The sequence below is a fragment of the Sapajus apella genome, unplaced genomic scaffold (assembly GCF_009761245.1).
Source record: "Sapajus apella isolate SASKATOON/1434 unplaced genomic scaffold, GSC_monkey_1.0 scaffold14, whole genome shotgun sequence".
NCBI classification, from domain to species: domain Eukaryota; kingdom Metazoa; phylum Chordata; class Mammalia; order Primates; family Cebidae; genus Sapajus; species Sapajus apella.
In genome coordinates, this window is record NW_022436954.1 from 15,734,509 (window position 1) to 15,753,934 (window position 19,426).

Here is a 19,426-nt window from a genome sequence, read left to right on the forward strand (position 1 = left end):
CTGTCTTTTTAACTTTCTTGCATGAGGCCTGCTATGCAGATCTGAAAAAGTTGCTTTCAGAAAGGTGATGGCTTCTTTTCTACATTATGGGATAACATTTGTAAAATATCTGTCCCTTGGAAGCTAGAAATATTTTCTTGCCCTCTTTTCCAGCTCTTTCTCCTTAGCTATTTTCCAAGGCAGGCTTATCTCCCACTAAAACTAGCTGCTGCCTAGTTCTTACAGCTGTTGGGATGAGTGTGTGTGTGTTGCAGGGAGTTGGGAGGAATACTCTACATCAGACTTGTCCAACCCACGGCCTATAGGCTGCATGTAGCCCATGATGGCTTTGAATTTAGTGTGACACAAATTTATAAACTATCGTAAAACATGACACTTTAAAAAAAAAAAAAACTCATTAGCTATCATAAGTGTATTTTATTTGTGGCCCAAGACAGTTCTTCCAGTGTGGCACAAGGAAGCCTAAAGATTGGACACCACTGGAACAAAGATGAGGACAGAACTTAGTGGATTCCATACAGATAATAACACCTTCCTTTAACCAGAATTTGTTCAACATGCTGGTTTTTTTTTTTTTGGTCACCCAGGCTGGAGTGCAGTGGTGCGATCTTGGCTCTTTGCAGCCTCCACCTCTTGGGCTCAAGCGATTCTCATGCCTCAGCCTTCCAAGTAGCTCGGATTACAGGTGCCTGCCACCATGCCTGGCTAATTTTTGTATTTTTAGTAGAGACGGGAGTTTGACCATGTTGGCCAGGATGATCTCAAACTCCTGACCTCAGGTTAGCCACCGCCTCGACCTCCCAAAGCACTGGAATTACAGATGTGAGCCACTGCACCCAGCTAACATACTCATTTTTTTCCCCCTGAGATGGAGTCTCACTCTGTCACCAGACTGAAGTGCAGTGGTGCAATCTTGATTCACTACAACCTCTGTCTCCCGGGTTCAAGCGATTCTCCTGCCTCAGCCTCCCGAGTAGCTGGGACTACAGGCACATGCCACCATGCCCAGCTAATTTTTGTATTTTTAGTAGAGACAGGGTTTCCCCATATTGGCCAGGATGGTCTCGATCTCTTGACCTTGTGATCAGCCCGTCTCGGCTTCCCAAAGTGCTGGGATTACAGGTGTGAGCCACCGCGCCCAACCAACATAATGATTTTTAAATCAGCACTGGAGCTTAAATAAAGTATAGACTTAGAGTATAATGTTAGCAACTAAGAAATTCAATTAAGTTCCAGAACTAGTTTGGGATCTGAAAATATGACTTGATTGGAAGAGTGGTCAGAAATCTGACTGTTTGTTGGGTCAGGGTTAGTGACAGATATATCAGGGAAGGGTCTGAGGCTATACTATTGCTGAGTACACTAATCACAGGACAGTCTTTCTGTGATTAAGGATGGGGGAGGAAATGGAAAACTTTTTAGCTTTCAAAATGGTGATGGTTTTGTCATATTCTTTTTGTATACCAGTATGTGATAATTTTATAGGCAAAGCAACTTACACATAACAAATTATTAAGCTTAGTGTTTTTTTGGTACAGTGATTTTAGATTTGAAATGGGAAATTCTTTTTTTTCTTTTTTGAGACAGAGTCTCTATTGCCCAGGCTGGAGTGCAGTGGTGCAGTCTCCACCTCCTAGGTTCAAGCAATTCTCCTGCCACAGCCTCCCAAGTAGCTGGGACTACAGGCATCTGCTACTACACCTGGCTAAGTTTCATATTTTTAGTAGAGATGGGGTTTCACCATGTTGGCCAGACTGGTCTAGAACTCCCGACCTCAGGCAGTCCGCCCACTTCGGCCTCCCAGAGTGTTAGGATTACAGGTGTGAGCCACTGTGGCCAGCCCGAAATGGAAATTTTTTGTATTTTATTTATTTTGTAAGGCAGGCTTTCACTCTGTTGCCCATGCTGGAGTGCAGTGGCGAGATCAAGTCTGACTGCAGCCTTGACCTCCCCAGGCTCAGGTGATCCTCCGACTTCATCCTCATGGGTAGCTGGGACTACAGGTTTGCACCATCATGCCTCACTAATTTTGGTATTTTTTTGTAGAGTTGGAGTTTCACCATGTTGTCCAGGCTGGTGTTGCTTGAGCTCAAGCAGTGCTCCTGCCTTGGCCTCCTAAAGTGCTGGGATTACAGGCGTTTGCCACTGTGTCCAGCCAGAAATTTTTTTTTTTTTGTAATATTTCTATTTCTTCTTTTACCCCAACCCCCACCCCATATACCATTCAGATATTTTTACATTGACTTGATTCTTATGGAAAACTCAAAGGTTTTTTTGTTATTATTATGACAATTTTTTTTAAAACAGGGTCTTGTTGCCCAGGCTGGAGTGCAGTAGCTCAGTCTCTTAACCTTCTGGGTCCAGTCACTCCTCCTGCCTCAGCCTCTTGAGTAGCTGGAACTACTGTTGTACACACCACACCGAGCTAATGTTTTGTGTTTTTTTTTTTTTTTTTTTTTTTTTTCAGAGATAGGTCTCACTTTGTTGCTCAGACTAGTCTCAAACTCCAGGACTTGAGCAGTCTGCCTACCTTGGCCTCCCAGAGTGCTGGGATTATAGGCATGAGCCTGTGCTCCTGACTATTAAATTATTCTTAACTGTCACATTTTGTAACAATAACAAAAAGCTCCCACAGAGTGAAATGCCACAGAAGATAATTACCAATTTGTGTCAGCATATTTTACCTATACAAGGTACTTGGTTGGGAGCTGAGGAGACCCACTAACTATACTAGAAATACTCAATTTTAGAAGTGAAATTTAGGTCCAAAAAGACACCATGCAAAAATTTAAGTTACTATGGTTGTGTTTTTGAGACAGAGTTTTTGCTCTTGTTGCCCAGGCTGGAGTACAGTGGCGTACTCTCAGCTCACTGCAACCTCCGCCTCCTGGGTTCAAGTGATTCTCCTGCCTCAGCCTCCCGAGTAGCTGGGATTATAGGTATGCGCTACCATGCCTGGCTAATTTTGTATTTTTAGTAGAGACGGGGTTTCACCATGTTGGTCAGGCTGGTCTCAAACTCCCAACCTCAGGTGATCCATCCGCTTCAGCCTCCCAAAGTGCTGGGATTACAGGCATGAACCACTGTGCCCAGCCTGGTTGGTTATTTTCAAGTGGTATCAAATGTTTAGTTTTTTTCTTTATCTCTTATATCATCTCAAAATACTCAGTCCACTTAGCAGTCTGAGGTTATGACCATTCCCTAGATTTTTGCACTTTGAATAGACTGTTGGTGATTTTTAATGACATAGATTCCCTTTTATAACCCAGTAGTAGCTTCTAATCTTCTGTACTTATATAACCAGACTTCACTTTATTGCTCTTTCAAACATACTTAGATTATTGGGGTGGAAATGTAAAATCTGTTCACCTGTTGTAGAACTCCCTGGTTCTATCTATCAAGATAGGTATTTGCATATGCAATCTAGGCTTTTTTGCTCAACTGTGCTTTTGTTTGCTTTTTCATCCTTTTGGCAAAACATACTGTGATTGCTAGCTTTTTCTCTCCTAATCCAGTTTTACATCTTCCTGTTAAGTTTATACCATTCCTATATCCTAAATGCAGTGAGTGCTGTTCTCTTGAGTGTTTTCCTTATCTGTATTGATCACGTTTAATTATTTGGATTCTTAATGTTACAGCAGGCTGATTGCTCCTACCTTCACTTAATCAGGCTTTGAATTGTTGCTCTTTTAAAAAGTAGAGAATATGCAAGGCAGAGAAAACTGAGACAGAGGGACAACCAGGGAGAGAAGAGGAAACCATAAAAGTACATTCAGAGTGAAAGGAACAGGTGATAAAAAGAGGCTGAGGGAAAGTTAAGACCTTTTGCAGCAGACCCTTGTTTATAACCCCCCCCCCCCTTAGCATATTTCTAACACCTCCTTTGCGGGAGAAGCCTGGAGTGTATATCTAATAAAGACATTAAACACACACATATGGGCAGTTTTTTTGTGAATAACTTTTTTTAACTCTACTTTTAAATTTCCCTTAATATTTAAATTTTTGTATTCTCATAATTGTTTTTATCACTTCATAACCTCTTTCTAAAATTGAGTGACTTGTGATTAATTTCTGTGCTCTCTTCTCCCAAAGCATGTTGAATTTAATTATACTGAGATAACTCTGTGACCTGCCTAAAGAGAAGTGCCCTCTTTGATGTAATAACATTTCCATCTTGTAGGTTTTTAAAGCAATGTTGCTTTATAAATCATGAAATGGATTTTAATAGCAGTATAAGCACAGAGAATTTATAGGACCTATTTTCTGTTTTCAACTGTTGTATAAATTGGGCCTCTAGAGACTTCTTTTGAACAAAAGTTCGATGACTGGGAAAAAATGATTGTAAGATGTTACTCTAAATCATGTTTCCCAGCCTTTGGCATGGTGAAAACTATTGTAAGGAGTGCATATCTTTTCATACATTGGGCAGTGCCTGGCAACTCTGTAATATCTCCATTTAAGTACTCTTTTATTATAGATGTGATTCTGATTTAAACTAGAGATACAATTGGAATTTGTATTTTTTAGTAAATATTAAAAACATAATAACAAGTAAATTCCCTGAAATTTATTGGTTTTGTTTGTTTGTTTTTGAGATAGTCTCTCTCTCTCTCTAGGTTCCAGGCTGGAGTGCAGTGGTGCGATCTCAGCTCACTGCAACCTCCGCCTCCTGGGTTCAAGCAATTCTCCTGCCTCAGCCTGCCGAGAATCTAGGACTATAGGCGCGTACCACCACGCCCAGCTAATGTTTGTATTTTTAGTAGAGATGGCATTTCACCATGTTGGCCAGGATGGTCTCGATCTCTTGACCTCGTGATCCACCCTCCTTGGCCTCCCAAAGTGCTGGGATTATAGGCATAAGCCACCACACCTGGCCTATTGATTCCTTTTTACTGGAATTTATTTTTTTTGGTGTCGGGGAGACAGGCCGTTGCCCAGGCTGGAGTTGGAGGGGCATGATATCAGCTCACCACAACTTCTGCCTCCTGGGTTCAAGCTACTCTCCTGTCTTAGCCTCCTGAGTAGCTGGGATTACAGGCGTGTGCCACCTCACCCAGCTAATATTTATTTATTTTTTGTGTTTTTTAGAAGAGATGGGGTTTCACTATGTTGGCCAGGCTGGTACTGAACTCCTGACTGTAGGTGATTCGCCCTCGTCGGTCTCCCAAAGTGCTGAGATTGCAGGCATGAGCCACTGCACCCAACCTTTTTAAAGGAATTCTTGCACTAAAAGATTTAATTTGGTTGTCGACTCAGTTATTTCTTGGTCCAGGCAGCTTTCTCTGGGAAGAGGCATGCCATCAGTTCCAGTGTACGTAGGAGAAACTAGGACAAACATAACCAGTAATCTAACCAGCCCCAGCTAGGGTTACCATCTTCTGCCTGATAGGCATGGATGGGTAAACTGTGTACTGTGTGTGAGTTGCACAGTCTCCTCTCATTTGCAGCTTGTTTTTGCTGCTTTAATAGGATAGAAGAGAGCTTCTGCCACTTCTTCCTCCATAGTAGTAAATCAGATGAACGAATAGAAAACAAAAATAAAAAAAGAAAAATAAAAAACAAAAATAAAAAAAGAAAAACAAACAAAAAAACAAAACAAAAATAGAAAAAGCAGTAAACTGCTCTTACAGTTCTAGATTTTGGGTGATGACATCTGGACATGGACAGAAGACGGTTTTCACGAACTTCCTGGGTCAGATGCAGACAGGTGTCAGCCATTGTTACACAGATTAGAACTTTTAGGCCTATGCCATTGTGTGTTGCCTTTCATCTTTTTTTTTTTTTTTTTTTTAAAGTTAACTCTATATGTTTAGGAGTTCATTCGTTTTACTTCTTTGCAGGCTGAACATAACTTCTTTTTTTCAAAGTTCCCTGTGTTATGAACTGAGCTTGGGTGAAGTGAAATCTTTGAGGTAAGGCAACTCTAATGATAAAAATGGAAAGAAAGCCTGTGAAATTTGGGAGCCTGCAGAGATAACATTTTAGAGCCTCTGCCTAAATATTGAAATGCCACCATTTGTTGTTTGGGGGGATATGGAGCTAAATTGAGAACAGGAGCACACATCTGCCTTGACTGCTAAGTATATCCATCTCTACTGCTCACCCATAATAGAATTTTTATGTGTGCATTCACTAGTCTTGGTTTTAGGAACAGTTTAAAGGAGGAAAAAGAGAATGAAGAGACTTCATTCCTTGGTTCTCCCCTTACATGTTTGAGTGTTGTCCCTGGTTCTTTTTCATTATTATTGCTATGATGGCTTTTGTTCTTTGTTTCTTTAGAAAGGACAACAGAGAACCAAAAAGACATTATTTCCTAGTATACTAGTAAGAGCAGAAGATTACTATTCCATTTTTTATTTTCTGGCAAGTTAAGCTTCAGAGTTAGTAAAGAAAATTTTCCTGTGCCATCTAATGAGTGTTACTGAACCAAGAATTTTTAAAGTCTTTCACCCTGATGAGGAACCTTTAGATAGCACACCTTGCTCTACCCTTAGATAGCACATCATCAAGAAAGCAAGGTCAGTTGAGAAATTGATGCTCTTTTGAAAATATCAAGAAAAAAAAAGGAAGGCCGATCCACTGTAGGCAGTTGTATGGGAGTGGTAAGATTCTGGTGGCCAGTTTATTCAACCAGCTTGCCTCTGGCCTGCTTCTGATGGTCTTATCATTCCTCTTTATGTGACTGTTCTAAGGTTAGTTTGGACCTAAGCACTGTGCTCATTGCTGTCTTTGGCACATGGAAACTAAGTTTAAAACCAAGGCTAACAGTTCTTTAAAAACATTTCAGACCATATGAGGTGAGCCTTTTCTTGCTTTAGGTAGTTTCAGGCTTTGGGGGACCGTAAAAACTGGTTTTCAGGGAGGAGTTTGGAGGATGTGAAACAAGTTTGTGTTTCTTCTGCTCTGTTAGCCACTGCTATCTTCATGGATCTGACACTCTATTTATCTGACAGTGCACTTAGTACTGCTTCGCCAGGGAAAATCACACAAAACAAGCCTGGCGCATCAGCACTTTCATTGTGTGATGGGCTGAGCCTCCCTTCACATGGTCACATCCCCATTTTAATCCAATACTCCCCTTCCCTACCCCTTCCCCAGTCCTGCCTCTTTCTGTGGCACTTATTGCTGGTTTCCCTGAGCTCCTGTTTCCACTTTGTGTCTTTTGTGGGGCCCAGGAAGCTAAAGCTGTGTGTATTTGTGGATCAGACAAGTGCAGCAAGTTAATATCATTGGCTTCTGAAGGGGAGAGTGAGGTGATGGCTGCGTTTAAGTTGGATTTCCTTCCGGAAATGATGGTGGATCATTGCTCTTTGAATTCCAGTCCCGTGTAAGTATTTTTGTTGTCTAATTTTTATCATAAGCAGAGGGACTAGGCTGTTTTATTTGGTGAAATTGGTTCCTTTCCTTAAGAGGGGGAAGAAAAAAATGGAAAAGGAAGCCAAAACCTGAATTCTCTCATGCCATTGTTTTCAATTGTAATCTGAGTCTGTCTCATTACTGCTTATTTCCTGAAGGCTCTAAGTTCTTTACATGAAGGTGCACTTGATATATGACCAGCAACATCGGCTCAAGTGTGCTAGCTCCAGTTCCTTTAAGCTGTAGTGTTTTCCTATATGATCGATTCCAAGTCTTTTTTTTTTTTTTTTTTTAACTGTAGCATTGTTGCTTTGGGTTGGACATGCAATTTCAAATAATCTTTCAGGAAGAAAGGGTCTTACTATTTTAAATATTTAGATTATTAGACTCATATCACAGAGGAGACTGGTAGCTACAGTCAGTGTGTTTAGTATCGTCTACAACTTTCTGTATTGACATACAAAGTGTAATCCTGATTTTTTTTTTTTACCCCCAATATAATTGAAAATGCAGCTCATGGGGCGCATTATTTTAGGAACATCAGATTGCCCTTAACCGTCCAAGAAAAGCAAAACTGAATCAATCTTGAATGGCAGTTTGCCTAAATAAATTACAAGAATAAGAAACCTTGTTAACTTGCAGTACTCTCCAAGAAGTGCTATTGTACACAGGTAAAATGCTACCCTGGCCCTGAGTCGTAGCTGCTGGGAACCTGAATTCTGAACTTTGTAGAAAAGGACACATTTTTAACCCCTGATTTCAGTGACTGTAACGAGGCTTCAGAGTGTTTTGGAACCTCCAGCAAATGAGCTTTAGGTTATTCAAAGGCTAGAATGAATATATATATATATATTTCCCCCCAGCCCGCTGCCGCCCTCCCAACCCACCCCTTGGCCCCGCCCCCCCCAAACATAGTCTCACTCCGTTGCCCAGGCTGGAGTGCAGTGGTGCGATCTCGGCTCACTGTATTCTCCATCCACTGGGTACAGGTGATTTTCCTCCCTCAGCCTCCCCAGTAGCTGGGACTACAGGTGCATGCCACCACACCTGGCTAATTTTTTTGTATTTTTAGTAGAGACGAGGTTTCGCCATGTTGGCCAGGCTGGTCTTGACTCCTGACTTCAGGTGATCTTCCCACGTCAGCCTCACAAAGTGCTAGGATTATAGGCATGAGCCACTGTGCCTGGCTCAAAGCCAAGAATATTAAATGGTAGAATATTCTCTAGATAATAGGTGTTAATGCAGGTCTTTGCAGTTAGGCCTCCATGTGCAAATCATTCTACCCTGAGATAAGATGTAACAGGTGTGGATAATAGTAGAAACTAAACAGTTCTTTGTGGAATAGTTGGGGCAGGGGCAGAGCTCAAAGTTAGCTGTTGCTGTTTTTGTTTGTCTTTGAAGCAGGGTCTTGCTCTGTTGCCCAGGCTGGAGTGCAGTGGCACAGTCACAGTTGACTGTAGCCTCAACCTCCTGCCTCTGCTTCGCAAGTAGCTGGGACCACGGGCATGTACCACCACACCTGGCTAATTCTTTTTTTTTTTTTTTTTTTTCTTTGAGATGAAGTCTCACACTATCACCCGGGCTGGAATATAATGGCACGAGCTCGGCTCAGTGCAACCCCCCTCTTCTAGATTCAAGCAGTTCTCTGCGTCAGTCTCCAGATTAACTGGAATTACAGGCGCCTGCTACCACACCTGGCTAATTTTTTGTATTTTTAGTAGAGATGGGGTTTTCACCACGTTGGCCAGGCTGGTCTTGAACTCCTGACCTCGTGATCCTCCCGCCTTGGCCTCCCAAAGTGCTGGGATTACAGGCATGAGCCACTGCGCCCGGCCACACCTGACTAATTTGTAAATTTTTTGTAGATAGGAGGACTCCCTGTGTTGCCCAGGCTGGTCTTGAACTCCTGAGCTCAGTGCTATCCTGCTGCCTCAGTACCTGTCCTGTCTTATTACTCTTTTGAAATAGATCCTGTGCCTTCTCTGTAGTCTCCAAGATAACAGTAATTTAAATGTCTTTTTATTAGAGTTCTTTACTAAAATTTTATTTTAGCAGTAACAGGTGAACTTACAGCGAATATCATCATAAAGATGTAATACATAGTAAGAATATTTCCATGTCCCAGGATTTATGATCCCTTAGAAACAAGACTGTGGCTCAAATTACCTTTTATTGTAACACTTCCTGTGCTTTGCCACTGCCTGGTGTTCATTCAACCCAGCATTGACACAGCATTTTTCTCAGCCTGTTTTCTTGATTGGACTCATTCAGTGTCCCGTTAAATCTGGACCACGGACCAATGCACGAAAGTCACCTGGAACGTAAAAATTCAGATGTTTTTATGCTGGAATAGGACCCAAGACTAGTTTAACAAGTGTCCTGCATGGTTTTTGTGTATGCTGAAGTTTGAGAGCTAGTGGGCTTAATGCAAGTCATTCTCAGTTACAGTCAATCAGGGAATGTATTATCAACATTTTATCCAAGTGCATTTGCATCTGTTTTAGTCATCCATCTTTGCCAAATCTTTGCAAGGGTACCTGGGCGTAGGCTATTGCCCCTATTTTATAGATGAGAAACCCAGTTGAGTGAGATACTGAGGACAAATAGTATCAATGTTTGGCCTGAAGTACAAGTTTAATGTAAAGGTCTTTTCATTTTTGCCCACTAGACCAGGCTGCCTCGACTGTCAGTGAGCAGTTACCCAATGTTCTTTATTCTTCATTGATCACTCTTAAGCTTCCACTGGTGGCATCCTAAGATAGGGTATTTTCATAAGTTGTGTCCCAGACTTTTTTCTTTTCAGTCTCCCATTGCTTAAGGGGAAACTGATGTGCTTCTCGAATCTCTGTTCCCCCAAATGTCTTCTGAGGTCTGTACTGCTCATTGGTTACTTTCATCTAGAGACTTCCCCACAAAAAACAATTCCCCATATTGTCTTCACTAGAACCCAAGGGTTGTTAATTTCTTTCTCTTCCTTACCTTGTTGGAGTTAAGTGAAGTCCATGACCTAGTGTATCCTGGCCCAAAATTTCTTAGTATTGTCTTGAGACTGGGTGTACATCTTAGGTACTAGTTTATGCAAGAGCCTTCTGATCCCCATGTTCCCTGCCTTATTTCATACTCTAGATTATTGTTAGGTATCTTTTAAAAGGACAGATCTGATCATTCACTTATTCTAAAATCTTGGAATAAACTCCAAGCCTGTCAGTATAAGATGGAAAGCCCTTTACCAGGTCTCTCTGACCTACCTCTTTATTCTGTCAACTTTCTAGTATGTTCTCTCTTCTGTACTCTTCCCACAACTTTCTCAAGTCCTTTTTTTCCCTTCTAATGTTATCCCGCTCTCTCTTCCTGTCTCTCCTCAGTCCTTAACATTTCTTCATCTCCCTTAGGCTGCTTTACTCCATGCCATGTGGCACTTTTTCTAGTTGCCTACTCTATTCAGCTGAAATCCCTGCACACACCTTCCCCTCCTCCAAATAAAGTAAAATCATATTAGCTACTTCTTTCATGGAACTTTTATACATTGCTTCATAGGATTTATAGAAGATTATAGTTGTGCCCTTCTACTTTTTCAGTGACCTTACCTCAAGGACACATATTTCTCAGTCTTTTATAGAGCCCCGTATGTGTAGTATCTGGCACGATAGCAAAAGTTTGGGAATTAAGGTTGAATGAATGATATGCCCTTCGAGGGTTTTTGTTAACTAAAGATGATTGCAGAAATAAGGTCTCCAGAACTTATCTCCATACCTCACGGAGGAAGGCTGAAAACCTTTCAAAGCATATTGTTAGCTATTCTGTTGTTGAATGGTGACTTAAAATTATTACTGTCTTTATTGTCCTTAGAGCTTTTTCTGGTACCTGACACCCCACATGATAGGAAGATTGCCCTTTATCCAAATGCAAATGACTTTCTCACCACATAAATGTATTATTCTGTCTTGTTCTCACTAGGGAGCAGCTGGTAAGTAACTCAGGCCAGTGTATCTGGGCCCTTTTATTCTGATGCACTTCTGTTCCAGTTTTTCCACAGCACTGTATGTGAGTCAGAGGGACATTGTATAAGGGTGGGTGGTGGCTGAAGTTTGGAATGCAACAAGTATTTTTGCCTGCTGGGGAGGTGGAGGGATTGGTAAGTATCTGAATTTTTTCTATTTGTATAATCAAAGGGAAGTCAACAGGTAATGAGAAAGGGAGAGTGAAAAAATTAATAATGAAAGGTTTCAGGAATGATGTTTAAACAGGTCCTATTTGAAGGTCTTGTTTGGCGTCAAGAAACATGACCACTCAAGCTAGCATATATGAAAGGGCTTTCTTATAAGGATGCAGGCGGACTGAACGGTAATCTAATCAGGAGCTCTGCAGCTGGAAGACCTAGAAACTGTATCTTTCTGACCCCAGGATACACATTCTGCTCACTCTACATGTGCCTCCTTTCTTCTCTTAACTACCTTATAACTTTGGTTGCAACATGGCCTGTCGTTGAATCCCTTCTCCTTCCCCTCCACATTGAGACATAATTCACATGCCATAAAATTTAGCCTTTTAAAGTGAGCAGCTATATTCCAGAGTTGTGTAACCATTTCCACTATTTAATTGCAGAACATTTCATCACTCCTAAAAGAAACCCTGTATCCATTAGTAATTATTCCCCTCTTCCCAATGTCCCCCTGCCCCCATTCCCATTCCTAGGCAAGCACTAACCTGCTTTTTGTCTGCATATTTGCCTGTTCTGGGGATTTCATATAAATGATAACATATACTATGTGGCCTATTGTGACTGGCTTCTTTCACTTAGCATTATGTTTTCAAGGTCCGTCTGTGTTGTAACATGACCCCTTATCTCTTGGCCACAGCACTTTGAGCTTGTCTAGTTAATCCATGCTATCTCTAGTTGCAATTTTTCCACTTTTGACTTCACTACTAACTGCCTGTTTCTGTTAACCAGTTTCACATTCTGTAAAGCAGTGTTATCCAATAGAACTTTCTGTGATTATGAAAATATTCTGTACCTCAGCTGGGAGCTCATGCCTATAATCCCAGAATTTGGCAGGCCGAGATGGGAGGATCCCTTGAGGCCAGGAGTTCGAGACCAGCATGGGCTTCATAGCAAGACCCCTTGTCTTTACAAAAACAACAACGAAACATTCGGTCTCTTGTCTCATACAGTAGACACTAGCCATATGTGGCGAGTGCAGCTGAACAACTTAGTTTTTTAAATTAAGTTTAGCCACTTGTGGCTAGTGGCTATTGTATTGTTCAGTGTAGCTGTAAAGGAGCTTGATTGGCCAGGCCTGTTTTTCCATTTTAAGCATAGGTCAAGGGTCTTAAGTTTCTGGTCAGCCGATGGATCAGCTTGCCATTGGGTTAAGACCCACCCCCTGGTTTAGTCACTTGCACCAGAGGATGGGAAAAAAGTAGAATAGAACGTTTGTGCTGCCCCTGAGACAGGCCCTTGGATGGGGAAATTTTGAGAGGGGAAAAGAAAGGAGAAAAAGATGAGAGTGTTAAAGAATTTTGAACAAATAGACACTTTGAAAATAAAACTCTTTGTTATTCCCTCATGTGTCTCTTCCCAATTGTGTCCTTATTATATTTCCTCATAGTATGTTTCATCAGAAGTCATGGTAGATGAGGTAGTCTCTTGTCCTGAATTTTCATAGTTGCTCATTCTTAATAAGCAGAAGCAATAATGAGAGCAACTACCTCTTCAGGTAGTAGTATTACTGCTTTTGCTGCCAGTAGTAGAAACATGAAAAGAGAGGGGGTAGCTTTCATTCATTTCCCCTAAAACACTTGCCACTTTCTTATCTTCCTCCTCTACACATTTCTTGCAGGGCCTGATTTGCCTTTCTTCCATCCTATTCCCAGTTCAGGGCTGTCAGTACTGCCACAGGAAATAGGAGTTTCCATAGTCCTCCCTCTTAGGAATGACAGGGACACTATAGATACTTCTCTAGGGAACTGCTGAATTCACTGTTTCTTGAATGGATATTATAAATATGTATAACTCTCCATCAAATGAGGAAGTAAGGTACAAATTTGAGAATATATTTAGTGATACATAGAGTAAATGGATGACGTGGGGGCTGATGTGTACCTAGGTAGCTTTTTTAATACAATGGCTACTTTTAATCTTAATGACAGTGTGCATACTGGAAATATATGTGGAAGAGAGAGAATAAAAGAACATTGTTGTTTATCTCTTCAGACACAATATCAGAGAAAAGTTTGTGACTGCTTATATGTACACACGGGTATACATGCGGTTGTTGCTATATCTGGGTAGTGCTTCTCAAACTGTGGCAAAGGACGCTATCTCTCCCCACCCCACCCCCACTCCCTTGTAAAATACAATGAAAATGATGTAGGGGAAAAAATAAAAAGGTATGAGTTTGTATTTTATATTATTAGATGGAACAAGTACAAAATTGCTCAGTTTAATTTCTGTAAAAATTTCTAAAGTTTGAAGATTGCCCCGGGTCCTTAGGCCACACTTGGGGGTTGTTGTTGTTGTGTTGTTTTGTTTTGTTTTAAAAGACAGTTTCCCTCTGTCATGGAGGCTGGAGTGCAGTGGCATGATATTGGCTCACCGTAGCCTCTGCCTCCCAAGTTCAAGTGATTCTCCTGCCTTAGCATCCCAAGTAGCTGGGACTACAGGTGTATGCCACCACGCCCGGCTAATTTTTTTTTTTTTTTTTTTTTTTAAGTAGAGACAAGGTTTCACCATGTTGTTCAGGCTGGTCTTAAACTCCCCTGACCTCAGGTGAGCCACTGTGCCCAACCTCTTGGGCCACACTTTAAACACTACCCTATGGGAGTCTTCTGGCCGTTGAATTGGTATATAAACAGGGAAGGGGAGGTTCTTGGTGTAGGTAGACATGAAAAAATGAAGAAGGCTTTGGAGAGTTAAAGAGCAAAGGAGGACATTTGTCTAGAATCTTGAGTTTCTATTAAACTTTTTGGTAAACTGTAATCTACATATATTGAGTTGCATTTACGCTTTTGCACTAAACAGTATGCAAAAGTTTAGAATTGGCACACAACAGAGGGGAGGGGCAAGTTGGGAGCAGTTGGCTCCAATGTAATACAGATTAATAAAACTGCTTTTCAGAAATAGCTGTCAGCTTCCTTATCAAAACATATTCTGGGCACCATTGGGGTTCTTTGTCATCCCTCTGCAGAATAGAAATATAATGAGAGATTAGCAACATTTTAGTAAATGCTATTACAACTGATAAAGTTGTTGGGACGGGTTGTAGGGAGTAACAGTCAGTGTTTCGCTAGTTATAGGGCTGGCTGGCTTGCTTGCTTTCTTTCTTTCTTTCTTTCTTTCTTTCTTTCTTTCTTTCTTTCTTTCTCTCTCTCTCTCTCTCTTTCTCTCTCTCTTTCTTTCTTTCTTTCTCTCTCTCTCTCTCTCTCTTTCTCTCTCTCTTTCTTTCTCTCTCTCTCCCTCCCTTCTTTTCTTCCTTTCTTTCTTTCTTTTTTTTTTGAGATAGAGTTTCGCTCTTGTTTTCCAGGCTGGAGTGCAATGATGTGAACTTGGCTCATTGCAACCTCTGCCTCCTTGGTTCAAGTGAATCTCCTGGCTCAGCCTCCCAATTAGCTAGAATTACAGATGTGCACCACCACACCCAGATAATTTTTGTATTTTTAATAGAGGTGGGGTTTCACTATGTTGGTCAGGCTGGTCTCAAACTCCCGACCTCAGGTAATCCACCCAGCTCAGCCTCCTGAAGTGCTGGGATTATAGGCGTGAGCCACCATGCCCGGCCGCTTTATTTTTGAGGTAAGGTCTCACTCTGTCACCCAGGCTGGATTGCAATGGCCCGACATCGGCTCACTGCAACCTCCGCCTCCCAAGCTCAAGCGATTTTCATGCCTCAGCCTCCTGAGTAGCTGGGATTATAGGCACACGCCACCACACCCAGCTGATTATTTAGTATTTTTTGGTAGAGTGTCACCATGTTGGCCAGGCCAGTCTCAAACTCTTGACCTCAAATGATCCACGTGCCTCGGCCTCCCACAGTGCTAAGATTATAGGCGTGAGCCACTTGGCCCGGCCATAGGGCTTTTTTCATCATGGTAGCTGCTTTCTGTTGGAACATTAGGATTAAGTCTTTAAAAGCAGTCACATCATGTTTTTGCCATGATCTGCCATGCGTTTTAAATTAACAGATTACAGGAAAACCAGTAAAATGATGCAGTCTAAAGCACTGAAAAGAAAACAGGCCAGGCGCGGCAGCTCCTGCCTATAATCCTAGCACTTTGGGAGGCTGAGGTGGGAGAATCATGTGAGCCCAGGAGTTACAGACCAGCCCTGGCAGCATAGTGAGACCCTCTCTCTACAAAAAAAAGTTTAAAAACCAGCCAGGTGTGGTGGCATGTGCCTGTAGGTTTTTTTAAAAATATTTATTATTATTATTATTAATTTTTTAGAGGCAGGGTTTCACCATGTTAGGCTGATCTTGAACTCCTGATCTCAGGTGAACCATCCGCCTTGGCCTCCCACAGTGCTGGGATTACAGGCATGAACCACTGCACCCAGCCTCACCTGTTAGTTTTAGCTACTGGGAATACTGAGGTAGGAGAATTGCTTGAGCCCGGGAGGTTGAGGCTGCAGTGAGCCGTGGTCATCCCGCTGCACTTCAGCCTGGGCAACACAGCAAGACCTTGTCTTTAAAAGAAAAAGGCATATTGATCCTGTGGCAATCAAATGATCATAGGAGATAATAGCTGCTCTTAAATTTGAGTACTGTTTTTGTGCACAGCACTCATTTTATCAGAGCTAACTGCTTAAATGGGAACTGTTGAGACTTAAGAAATTTCTTCCTTCACACATTTGAGTGCTTACTTTGAACCAGATACTATACCAGGTATGGTTACAAGAATGAATAGGAAATAGTTTCTGCCTGCAAGGAGCTGTCAGTCTAGTTTGGATACAGCCTGATTATGTTAAAAGGTGTTAAGCATAATTTTAACGCTAGAATTTCCACAACGAAGGTGGAAATTTAGTACTGTTGGAGTCTTAGGATTGTAGCTGATTAACCTGGAAGAATATGGGGAACCTTCACAGATGTAGGTTCAGGAATTGGTCTATATGCCATTTGTCTTACAGCTTTTGACATTTAGATAGTGCGAGAGTCATCAAAGGTGATGTGAGAATAATCCCTGTAAATGTTAAATTAAAAAAGATTTGGGACTGGGCATGGTGACTCATGCCTGTAATCCCAGCACTTGGGAGGCCAAGGCAGGTAGATCACTTGAGGTCAGAAGTTCAGGACCTGGCCAACATGACGAAATTCTGTCTCTACTAAAAATACAAAAATTAACCAGGCGTGGTGACGTATGCCTGTAATCCCAGCTACTCAGGAGGCTCAGATACAAGAATCACTTGAACCTGGGAGGTAGAGGTTGCAGTGAGCTGAGATTGCGACTCTGCACTCCAGCCTGAGCAACAGAGAGAATCTCTCTCAAATAAAAAAATAAATAGATCAGGTGTGGTGGCTCATGCCTGTAATTCCAGAACTTTGGGAAGCCGAGGCAGGCAGATCACCTGAGTTCAGGAGTTTGTGACCAGTCTGGCCAACATGGCAAAACCCCGTCTCTACTAAAAATACAAAGAATTAGCCTGGCATGGTGGCACGTGCCTGTAATCCCAGCTACTTGGAAGGCTGAGGCAGGAGAATCACTTGAACCCAGGAGGCAGAGATTGCAGTGAGCCGAGATGGCGCCACTGCTCTCCAGCCTGGGCGACAGAGTGAAACTTCATTTCAAAAAAAAAAAAAAAGAAAGAAAAATAAAAGAAGTTGAGTTACTTTCATAGAATGAGCATTCTTAAGGATCTTCAGACACTATTCAGAAGATAACAATGGTGGTAAAATGATTTTGTTGTTGTTGTTGAAAGAAAACTAGCACGTTGGCCTGGTGTGGTGGCGCACACTTGTAATCCCAGCACCTTGGGAGACTGAGGTGGGTGGATCACCTGAGGTCTGGAGTTCAAGACCAGCCTGCCCAAAATGGTGAAACCCCATCTCTACTAAAAATACAAAATTAGCCAGGCGTGGTGACACATGCCTTTAATCCCAGCTATTTGGGAGTTTGAGGCAGGACAGTTGCTTGAATCTGGGAGGTGGAGGTTGCACTGAGCTGAGATCATGCCATTGCACTTCAGCCAAGGGAAAAAGAGTGAAACTCTGGTCTTTAAAAAAAGCACACACACACATGTGGGATTGGATATTAGAACCTGGCGATTTTTAATATGTGATTTTTGGATTAAGCAAGTACTAATCGGAAAGCTAACGGTGCTGGTTATGTGGAATTTAAGTTATTAATGGTTTAGATAAATGTTCAGAGTTAAATTTAGAAACAACTAGAAAGAAGGACTTTGAAATAGATGGTATGCGGCTGGGTGCGGTGGCTCACAACTGTAATCCCAGCATTTTGGGAGGCTGAGGCAGGTGGATCACCTGAGGTCAGGAGTTTGAGACCAGCCGGGCCAAGATGGTGAAACCTCGTCTCTACTAAAAATACAAAAATTAGCTGGGCGTGGTGGCAGGTGCCTGTAATCCCAGCTACTCTGGAGGCTAAGGCAAGAGAAGCACTTGAATCCAGGAGGTGGAGGTTGCAGTGTGTTAAGATAGTGCCATTGCACTCCAGCCTGGGTGACAAAGAGTGAAACTCCATCTCCAAAAAAAAAAAAAAATAGTATGTTTTGAGTGGAAACATCTATAGTGTGAGAGTTCACCTAGGCTCTTTACAGTGGCAAGGAAGGAATGAAGGTATTAAAATAGCTGATTATCCTTCAGGTTCTAAAGGTAATAAAACTGAAATAGAATTATAAGTACAATGTGATAAGATTGGAGGAATTTGGGGCTATTAAAATGGTTGCACTCAGTATGGGAATCTAGCTGGTCTTAGAGTAATAGCAGTAAATTAGATAACTCAGAAACAGAAAAACTAGAATGATGGCAACATTGTTTATGTTCATTGCACAATCATCATCTGGAAATTTAAGAGGCAGAGCTCTGTTTTGGTCTGGAGACCTTACTCAAGAGCATTATAATTATGCATGAGTCATCTACATTTAAAGGCCAGCATTCTAGTCCTTGGTTTAGGCCTTAGAAATCAAGGGCTTCTATTCTGACTTCTACTGAAAGGAAACTTCACCTGTCATTGTGTACATTGAAGTGTTCTGAATCTTATTTGTAATCATTAGTCCTTCATGGGCCTTCTTTTTAGTGTTTGTTTTGTTAACTATGCATAAAAGTTACTGAATGTGATCTTGTTTCTTCCTCTAGCATGACAATTCTCATGCTACACAAGAAATGTACAATTGTCGGTTTCTTGGTAATAACTGGGATGTCCCAATCAGAATGGTGAATTTAATTTGGCATCTGATGGAATGGGTGGCCATGGTGAAGGAGAACCAAGGTACTCTAGTAAACTGAATGGAAGTAGTGAAAGAAGTGGTTGTTTTCCCTACAATCTCAGAAGTAATTAAGATCATTAAAGGAAAGAAAATTTCCTCTGGAAGGCAACATTATTACATAATAGAAGTTTCATTTTGTCTCACACAGCTCAAAGAAAATGAACGGCACCCTGGACCACCCAGACCAACCAGATCTTGATGCTATCAAGATGTTTGTGGGCCAGGTTCCAAGGACCTGGTCTGAGAAGGACTTGCGGGAACTCTTCGAACAGTATGGTGCTGTATATGAAATCAACGTCCTAAGGGATAGGAGCCAAAACCCTCCTCAGAGCAAAGGTCAGGGCTTTGGGTTTTGGTTTATCTTATTTTTACCACTGACTCTCAGAGCACGTGAGGGCTTTGGGTTTTTAACAGCACACAACAAAATTTGATTTTTATATGTAATTTCTTTCATGTCCATTCTTTCTCTCATTGCCAGAATACTCCTGTCTGTCTATCTATTGGGAAAAAAATCCATCCTTTTATAGTAATAATATCTTGTGGCCGGGCGCGGTGGCTCAAGCCTGTAATCCCAGCACTTTGGGAGGCCGAGGCGGGTGGATCACGAGGTCAAGAGATCGAGACCATCCTGGTCAA

The 19,426-nt window shown here is 41.7% G+C and overlaps 1 protein-coding gene across 31 annotated transcripts in view; it reads left to right on the forward strand.

Annotated features, from left to right (window-relative positions):
- The window catches only part of CELF1 (CUGBP Elav-like family member 1), a 104,608-nt gene that overhangs the window by 50,883 nt on the left and 34,299 nt on the right, over window positions 1-19,426 (forward strand). For 13 of the 31 annotated variants that reach the window (XM_032282207.1, XM_032282204.1, XM_032282205.1 and 10 more), the window contains exons 1-2: window positions 5,596-5,912; window positions 18,939-19,126. In XM_032282207.1, coding sequence (XP_032138098.1) covers window positions 5,806-5,912; window positions 18,939-19,126 — 295 coding nt within the window. In that variant the 5' untranslated portion in view covers window positions 5,596-5,805. Of the gene's footprint in view, window positions 1-5,595; window positions 7,328-18,938; window positions 19,127-19,426 lie in introns of those variants that run through there. The other 18 variants (XM_032282219.1, XM_032282227.1, XM_032282229.1 and 15 more) reach the window with 5 other exon arrangements.